Source organism: Lupinus angustifolius, unplaced genomic scaffold (genome assembly GCF_001865875.1).
Source record: "Lupinus angustifolius cultivar Tanjil unplaced genomic scaffold, LupAngTanjil_v1.0 Scaffold_121_6, whole genome shotgun sequence".
NCBI lineage: Eukaryota > Viridiplantae > Streptophyta > Magnoliopsida > Fabales > Fabaceae > Lupinus > Lupinus angustifolius.
The window spans coordinates 6688-16351 of record NW_017725058.1 but is presented as its reverse complement, the minus strand read 5'-3'; the positions used below and the strand labels follow the sequence as shown (position 1 = coordinate 16351).

Sequence of the window (9664 nt, the reverse complement as noted above, 5' to 3'; positions counted from 1 at the left end):
CAAAACATTGATAATGTTATCCTTAACACTTTGCACTTTCATATACAATTTAATTAGTAAAACATTTGAACCAATATATATCATTATATTAGTATTAATAATATTGCTTCTAGGTACGTGTTCCCACTAAAAATTACAGAAAATGCAAGTGATTACTCGTATGAGTACTAGCGGGTACAGGAACCTTTAAGTAGAATGGGCAGCGGGTAATTACAACCAGGTAGTGCCTGTTGCCATCCCTAAGCATCGGTCATAGGAGTATTTTCACTTGAGTCTCTTTCCTTCTGTGTCACCGAGGCACGTAGCATGGAGAACATTCCAGAATCTTCATCTTCATCCAAAGGGACGAAACGCCGGCGAGACGAAGAAGAATCCGGTGACGGAAACACAGCATCACTTGGTACGAAATCCCTCTCATTCTATTCTAATCACTCATTTCCTTCTTTCTACCTTTAATTAAACTTATCTTGATTCCAATTTTTTTGCAGAACTCGATCTCACATTCTCTGATACTCTTGTCGCACTTCGAATCATGCGAGCTCAGTTTCCTCACATTCCCAAGGTTACCATAGTTTTTGTGCGTCTGTGTTTTCTTAATAATCAATTCATCAAATAATTAATTATATGATTCATTAAACTGTGCTTTGTGTTTTTAGGTTTCGGTTGAGCCATTTATATTGAAGTCACAATTGTATAGCAGTGTAAAGGACAGAACACTAGTGGATAGGGAATTGGAGGTTTTTGTTCTTGCTAATTTATGTTCTGCAATTTCGATTTAATGGATTCATGTGATAATTTATTATCTATTTTATTTTTTATTCTTGTGTGTAGACTCTAAGGAGGGATAAAGTGCTTCGCGTTTTTAAATTAAATACTGGACAAGATGATCATGCTGTGATGTTTTTGGATGACTACATAAACCAGGTCAGTTTCATATTTAAGATCTGTTAATCCCCTCCTTCCACGCTAGAATTTTTAGAATACCCTAGGATTAATAGTTTGGGAAGTTTTGTGAGTGTAGTTTTCTAATTTAATAATATTTTTTCTTTTATCCGGCTACACGATCCATGTAGCAGATTCCACCTAGTGAGATTAAAGTTTGGTTATTGTTGTATCCAATTATGTGTATGGTTTTAGGTGTCACAAGTTACAATTTGAGTAGAGTACTGTTATGTAATACTCGTAGAGTATGTATGAACCTCCCCCCTTCCCCAGATTTTGAGGAATGCATTGTGGACCATATTGCCAACTGTTGACAGTGGTTTGATTGCTACTGAAGTGTCCTATTGGGAAGTTTTATATTATAATTTTCCTCTTTTTTTTTCCAAAGATGTTTCGGTGTTTTTGGTAACATTGCTAGTGGTTACATTGTAACCTTAGGATTGTGAATGAATTGACGTGTTTATTGTTATCTATAAATGCATAGATAGATCGTGTTATTAAAAGAATTGAAGGAGAAAAAGGAGGGGAAAACGAAGTTTTTCAATGGTTCAAGACTCATGTTCTGGATTCAAAGCTGGAAACTGGAATTGAACATCAGGAGCTTGTGAGTGAGATGCACAAACCAGCTTATATACTCTTGACTAATTTCCAGTTTCTGCTCATATTACACTGTCTACCTATTAGAAATTTTTATAATCTGAAGCATGCCCTGACTTTGGGAAGACGAAAATGCACACTATGGATAATGTGGCATATCCACATTTATATTGATAGATAAAACTAATATCAAAAGAGATGATCAATTTATCAGCTTAAAAGTTAAAGTTTTATTGTAAACCATGGGCTGAGGATAATGCTTTTTGGTGCAGTGCTCACTCTTGTCACTCGGGGGAAAGGTTAAGGATAGTCACATCTCCATTCTAATTAATGCCGGCATCATTGTGAGTAAACATAGAATATAAAGCATTATTCATTTTGTTTATATTCATAATGGGCCACAGTTGCACTTCTTTAGCTATAAACAGTAATAGTATTTATGTTTGTAAACAGACTGTGAAGTCTTTGAGTGGTAACATAAAGAGGCAGTTACAATCTTAACATATTTTGGTGAAAATAGTCATGTCTTTATCTTGTTAAATTGGCCAAGTCTGAAAATATTGATGCCTGGGCATTCTAATTTCAGATTGGATTGTCTAGTAAACCTAGTTTCTTTTGTGGATTTACATTGAAGAGTTTAGGTCATGGTATCATACATACATTTTTGCAAATTTATCTTCCTGTTAAACTTCACAATCTTTTGTTATCTCTTATTGAATCTTGATATACGAAAAATGGCAGCTGACAAGGCCACCCACATTCAGTTTTCTGAAATGAATGAAACATGAATCTGTAACTTTTGCAAAAAAAAGGTACTGGACAACACAACTAGCTGTTCCATGATTCAATAAAAGATCATAGGATGGCACAAGAGAGAGGATTAAGCACAGGATAAAAACTCAACTTTTTACTCAGTAAACCTTGGTACAAGTTTTTGTTCTGTGCACAAGGAAATGCCAATGACCAGAAAATCCCTCAACTTCCCCACTCCCACAAACACTTCCTATTGCGAAGCCATTCACGTTAACTTTGTATACTGTAACCAGCTGACCATATACTTTGTCTCTGCAATTTTGTCTTCGCGTCTCTCTAGATTTCAAACTTCTTAAACAAATTGTAGGTTCTAATGATGGCAATTCTGTTCTAATACATACCAGGCTATTATCCCCAATACCAGGGTTAGGAAGATTTGCCATACTTTGCAGCAAGCAAGTGTGGTTATAAACCATGGTATATTTAGTTTGTCCTTTGATTTTCTCTATTGCCATGGTTAATTCTAAATTATTTTTTATTCATAATATATTATAAATATGACAAAAATGTGAAAATAATTCAATAATAAATAAAGTTTGCATTTTTTAGTGCAAAACATAGCAGGGAGGCTATTATAGTAAGTTTCATCTAGTCCTGTTCATGACACCTGGATATCAAACAATAATCAGCACAAAATTATATTCTTTGTGCCGTGCATCTAGCACCGACTAAGTCATTTGTCCTGTGTTGTTCTCTGTCCTGTCAAGTCTCTTGCTCTTTTGCAAATCAAACGGGCCCATATACACAAGAATAAATGCAATTTACATTTACAAGAATAATATAAAGAATTGACTATTTCCTATGGCCATGGTTTAAATTGTGGTTGTAGCTGCAATTATGTTGTGTTTACAGAAAATGCTTCGGACATAGGACTATGGAGTAGTTTATGTACAACATCCCAGTTTCTTCCGAAATGTCTAGAGCATACTTCCTCTAGGAGATAGAGATGCAAGCCTTTAGTTGGGCTACTTCAATCCTAAGGAAGTATGTTAATTGGCAATGTCCTTAGCTTCATAGTGTTAGAACAAGTGTTGATTCATTCCTTGAATGCGTTCATGATCTTGCCCATGATAACTATATCAGTTACACAGACCATTTGGAGGGTCAAAGTTTATAAAACATAGAGTTGTTTGTCAGTATGGACTATACCAAACTACTGTATAAGATTGTTGAATCTGTCAAACCAACAATGTCTAGATTATTTAATGCCATATAGGGATCTGCTCAATCTTCAAACTAAACCAGACTCCTCTTGAACAACAAACCCATGAGGTCGCTCCATGCAAACTTCTTCAAAGTTACCATGGAGAGAAGCTTTTTTTATGTCCAAACAGGGGCCAATGGTGCATAATGGCCACATGGATAAGGAAAGTTGAATAGCTATGTATTTTTTTGGGCTGAGTATTTATGTATAACTATGATACATACTTTTCAGACTCGGCAACTTATTGATCCAAACATGTATTGGTTTGCAATTCCAAGTATTGGCTCACTTCTTAAGGGTCTTTCTCAGGTATGATTATTTAATATTGCCATCTGTTTATGTCTAGACTGGATGCTTGTGATATAGTTTTGATCTATGTATGTTCATATTTATCTCCAGAGCTTAATATATTAGTTAAACTTTGAAGAGTGGGGTATTTCAACTTTGTGATTAAGTATTTGAACATAGGCTGCTTGTGGGAAATCCACAACGCGGAGCTCGGGGGTTTTCTTTGGAGGGAGCGGGAGCAAGGTTTAATATACAGGCTTGCATTTGGCTTGGTAAGTTGGTAGGGATGCCAAGCAATTTGTTAATGGCTCAATGTCCAACTGTAACTAACTTTTTATGTGCAGTGCTGGTATCATCTATCATGTCATTTTGAGAGCATATTATGTGCTAGGTTTACGGTCCAATGCTCTATTGGAACTCATTTTGTATTATGTCATAACTCTTAACTCCGCTAACTGAACCTTTGAGCTCATATTGCTGGTTAGCATCTTAGAAAATTCAAGCTGAGAAAATACAAAATACACTGGGAGAGTTATCAAGTACTTTTGTAAGCATAGATTACATATTGAAAAGTTAAGAGCACCATTGCAGAAACAGCCATGTCCAGCTTTGAGTTGTTTCTAGAGAAATCTTTTCCATGGAGTTGTTGAGGGATAATGTATGCGGATTTAGTTGTTTCTTTCTGGTTGGGGCTTGATTTAAGTAATCGTTTGGAACTGACAGTATGCAAATTCACACTCTTGGCTAGAGTGAAAGATGCCTAGAATAAGCTTTTGATTTTCCTAATTTTTTAATAATATATTTTTGATATTTTCAACTTTTCGGAATTACAAGATATCCATTTTTTCTGATATTATAATGAATTAGTTTTTACTTTGTACAGGGAAGAAAGGAAATCATTTCTCTTCTTAACCGCCAAAGATACAAGGAAATGATGCTGGCATCTTTGGAAAAGAAGCGTCTGCGAATGTCCTCACTTGATATGAGATTTCATCTTCGTGATTTGATTGGATCTGGTCATCTCAGAACTGACCAGACTCCATCTGGTTTAGTCATCCGAGTCTCAAAAGATTAGATCCAGAAAGTCGTAGCTGTACTTGGACGCCCGATCCATCAAATGATTCATCTGGTCTTATTTGCTGTTAACTTCAAGAAGAGGTTTAGTTGCTTATGCTTTTGGCTTATACCATTTCATATGGTTGTATTTTATGTGAGACAACCATATAGATTGCGTGCTAACCAATCAGTTCTATCCTGGTTGATCAAGAGAAAATGCAAATACATTTGAGAATCACATTCATCAGCTATGAATACGGAGCGTAAGTGTCATTGTCACTGTCTTATGTTTTGCAATTGTCAATTGTATTCTCATTTAGGCTCTGTTTTGTTTTTTTGTTTGTCAATTTTTTGTTTATTTAAATAAAAGACCGAACCTTAATTATTGAGTAAATGTATATTTCAGGTTATTGGAAGCAATCATTTGTCTAAGCTTATACTTTCGCAGCTTAATTATTGAGTAAATGTATATTTCAGGTTATTGAGTAAATGTATATTTCAGGTTATTGGAAGCATTGGATATCTTAACTGAAAACTGAATATAAACTAATTTGTTTTGTTTGGATAAGGTAGAAAAATTGTTTTTTATATTGTAAATTACAGAAAAGGGTATGAGATTATTTGTTTAATATTATGATTATTTTGTTTGTTTTTAATACTATTTTTTAAATATACATTTTTTAATATTTACCATCATATATATTTAAAAACTTGAATTACATGATTCAAAAATAAATAATACAAAAATATTAAGTTTTATACAAATGTTTTAATAATCTCATCCCTAAATCTCTAAATGGAAGTTATTGTCAACCACTATTCTGTTGAAACTATTTTATCTGTTCATATACATGTATAGATAAAGGAAAGTGTTATGGGGAGTTATGGGGTTTGATCCTGATAGAGAGGGAGGAAAAGGAGATGGAGTTTGGTGATGATGATGTGAAGAGTTATGGTGTTTGATGGAAGAGTACAAAGAATGAGAGAGATAAAATGAGAAGTGAAAAAATTGAAAAAAAATAAACTAACCCATGATTTTAGAGTTTACACTTTTGGCTTATTTTTTTCAAAAAAAATTTCAATTTTATAATTTTATTTAGTTGTCTAACCTACATAATTTATATTTTTAACTTATTTTTCAAAAAAAATAAACATAATCTAAATGTTTTAATTCATCCCAAACATGGGCTTAAACTAAATATTTAATATTGTAAGAGATAGTAGATTTCAATGCTTTTCTACTACATTTAACTCCTTATCTTCTTGCCCTAAGGGCCTTTAAAAAGAGTTCTTGACCCTACTCTTATTGTGTTAATGGGTATAAACACTCTGCATTGTAGTTTTTACGTAGTCAATTAAAATTACAAGTGGTGGAAAAGTTCTATTGCTATTTCGCAGGGCAATCCACATCAATATAATGAAAGTGATGGACCTACACTAATGATAGAATGCTTCGAATAATCAACCCGTTTGCCAAGTAAAGTCTCATGAAATCGTCCCCTCTTTGCCCTCAATTAAATCTGAAAACGATTTGTAAACCTTATTATGACCATCTCTCCTTGGTTGTCTGTGGATTCCATTACGAAGAAGTGTATCTACAACTTCTTGTACCAATTTCTCCTGACATATGACTAATTCCCTTGGCGTAGATCTACTTGTTGTTAATAGATCAAATTGACACTTGTTGAGGTTTGGTTAATTACTGTTGGCACTATCGTGTTACAAAGTTACATTGGCACCTTACATACCTCTTTCGGAAGGTTGGTGTAATTTCATTATATCCCCATTGAAGTAGGTCTAATTAGGAGTTGAAATAAGTTGAGTTTAACTAGATTCAGCTCAACTTATTAAAGATTGACTTCAGACAAGTTTTGAGCTGAGTTTAATGTGGGAATTAGTTTGATTCAATTAAAGTTCACGAACTTTCGAGCAAATTAATGTGCTCAAGTTTATGTTGCTCATCAACTTACTACATGAATCAAATGACATTATAATTTTATATTATAAATTATGTTTTCAAATTTACGTCCGTCATTAACATAAATTTAAAGGAATTATAAGATGTTCATGGATTATTCATGCAGAAAAAGTTTGTGATATATTGATAATAAATGTACCTACAGGATAAAGTATTTCATATTGTGATGAGATAAATAATCTACTAGCCCCACTAAAATTTTAACATTTATCCAATACTTTTTATTAATAACATTACTTTCCTCTTTTTACCCATCAAAACTCCAAACGCAAACTGAGAGAGCAGAAAATAATTGATCGATCTGAAAATAAAACTAAACCCACCCTTTTGAAATTAACCAGACCTACTTCTTGACCCCTCTCCAAAAAAATGAAGCTATGGGTGTGTTTGTTTGTTCTTGGGCTTGTGGTATTGCTTCCTCTGTCAATGGCAAGATTCGTGGTGGAGAAGAACAGCTTGACCGTGACAAGATTAGTAAATAGAGGTCTTTGGGTTTTATTTTCTACAAGTTATTTCTTTGCTTTGATGGAATGGAATGCCCAGCAGGCCGAAGCTTTCGCTGTTCAGTGCTTAAAGCCTTAAACCACTGAGCGCAATATCAATTATTTTCTACTCTCTCAATTTGTGTTTGGAGTTTTAATGGGTCAAAGGAGGAAAGTAATGTTATTATTAATAAAAAATAATAGACAAATGTCAAAATTTTAGTAGTTTATTCTTATTAAAAATTGTCTATATGTATATTTACTTATATAGAAAATGAGAATAATTTTTAATAAAGTAGAGATTCACTTACTTTAAGAGTACTCTCTATCCTAACCATTAAATATATGAATATCTAATGATTTAAATCTATTCACTAATTCAAACCATTGGATTTCCCTAAAATTAATGATTACGATGCGGTAAGTGAATCCCTCCTATTTTAATATGAGACATGAAAACAATTAATATATACTATTGATTTTGATTTTAATTGTCAACATTAAAAAATAGAAATATATAAACTTTTTTAAGTAATCATGTGATTATTAATAACTTTTAATATTAATTATTTATGTATATTTATATGACACTCATTATTGATCTCATAATTTTTATGAAAATTGTTTTCACTTGAGTCACTCTTATATATATAACTAGGTTAACTCATGAACTTAATGAATTCAAGGGAAATACATCTGTTATTCCACAAGTTGTGTCATTGTATCTACCACTAGTTTGTCATTCGTTGAAAAAATATATTTAAGTTAAAAAATTAATAATTAATTATATTCCTGACTAATCACATTTAGTGACACATACAGTGACACAGCTTGTGAGACAGTAGATATGTACACCAATTCAAGTTAATCTCGTTAGATTCATTAACAAAGTTTATCAGCTAAACAATGAGTTGAGTTTTGAATGAATGTCTAGTTAGTTAGATTTATTACCAATCTAGGCGTAAGGATACTATAATATCAGTCTATTTTTTAAACAAGATGGTTGTCATGTGTAATTAGAGGTGTCAAAATGGGCTAACTCGGTTGGGCCGGCCTGCCAAACCCAAAAATTTATAGGATTTGGGTATCATTTTAGACACTTTTTATTGCATCCGGACTTTTTAGCCCAACCTGGTCGGACTATATGAAAACCGGGTACGGATTGGGCTTACCCGGGCAGGCTTGGGCTACCCGCTTTTCCTTATTTTTAAAATATTTTTAGAACCTTTGGCTTGATAATAAGTTTTAGTTAACAATTACTTTACAATAATATTATAAAGTTAAACATTATATAAACTTTGAATAAAAAATAAAGTAATGTCTATACCATAAATATTTATAAATTACAATAATGTTATAAAGTTAAACATTATATTATTTTTCATATTTTGCATAATATCCTTTTAAGTCCAATAAAAAATAATGTAACAAATCAAATTAGAAGATATTAAACCATATAGATTTCAATTTTCCTTTCTTAAGCGTGTACCTAATTAGATTTAACTTCTACAACAAAAACATAATAAAGAAAATAATTTTTGCAACAAAACTAAAAGACAACGTAATTTTTTCCATAAAGAACTTCACACAACCAAATTTAATATAATAGTTTATAATAAAAGTGTTGATAAAGAACATAAAAAATGAGTAATATTTTTTATAGTGTCTAAAAGTTTATATATTATAGTGAAGTCTAAATTATATTGTGTTATAGTGTGAGAGTCCAATAAAAATGAGATACTTAATAAATAAGTTATGCTAAAAATTATACATGTGGACTTCACTTTTTAACTAAAAAACAAGACATGAGATTTATAAGTTTGATTGTATTGTGCATAGGAAGTGTGTTAAAAATGTTATATATTAATATCAAATTATATATATATATATTAAATAGATTAAAATTTAAATAAAATTTTTAATACTATGCGGGTTGGCCCGCCACAACCCGCAACACACTTAGGGCGGGTTTGGGCTACAATTTGATATGCATAAATTGTATCCGGACTTTTTAGCTCGGTCCAATTTAGCCCGAACCCATCCGGTAGACCGTTTTGACACCTTATGTGTAATTGTGTATCCATGTTATATTTTAGGGATGTTAGAGTAAATTTTCATTCTCACTTTAAATTATGGCTGTGAGTTGAATTTTAGAGGGAAATGAAGTGAAAGAAAAGATTTGAGAATCATAAAATATATTCATGAGATGATTACAAGGTCTCCCATTCCCCAACAAAACTTAACTCACAAACAAACTCTTAAAGGTAATTTATGTGAAATATTCATTTATCTCATATAATGCAG

At 32.3% G+C, this 9664-nt stretch overlaps 1 protein-coding gene across 4 annotated transcripts; it reads left to right on the top strand.

The window, feature by feature from the left end:
• Positions 1-225: 225 nt before the first annotated feature.
• On the top strand, positions 226-5163 carry LOC109339941 (serine/threonine-protein kinase 19). Of its 4 annotated transcripts, XR_002106730.1 has the most exons (9): positions 227-400; positions 489-562; positions 657-737; positions 832-924; positions 1427-1546; positions 1812-1883; positions 3788-3865; positions 4728-5002; positions 5112-5146. XR_002106730.1 is itself a non-coding variant. In XM_019577488.1 (8 exons), exons 1-8 carry the CDS (start codon positions 307-309, stop codon positions 4917-4919), a joined length of 804 nt encoding a protein of 267 aa, XP_019433033.1. In that variant the 5' UTR covers positions 227-306; the 3' UTR covers positions 4920-5163. The 4 variants fall into 4 exon arrangements, 3 of the variants coding, with proteins under 3 accessions (XP_019433035.1, XP_019433034.1, XP_019433033.1); XM_019577488.1 differs by having other exon boundaries at positions 4728-5163; XM_019577490.1 differs by lacking the exon at positions 1427-1546 and having other exon boundaries at positions 226-400; positions 4728-5163.
• Positions 5164-9664: the final 4501 nt, after the last annotated feature.

What these genes read in the sequence shown, in the direction of transcription:
- LOC109339941 (XM_019577488.1), top strand. Translation starts at nt 307, where the DNA reads ATGGAGAACATTCCAGAATCTTCATCTTCATCCAAAGGGACGAAACGC. An exon ending in CGGAAACACAGCATCACTTG is followed by an intron (nt 401 to 488) that starts GTACGAAATCCC and finishes ATTTTTTTGCAG; the next exon opens with AACTCGATCTCACATTCTCT. An exon ending in AGTTTCCTCACATTCCCAAG is followed by an intron (nt 563 to 656) that starts GTTACCATAGTT and finishes TTGTGTTTTTAG; the next exon opens with GTTTCGGTTGAGCCATTTAT.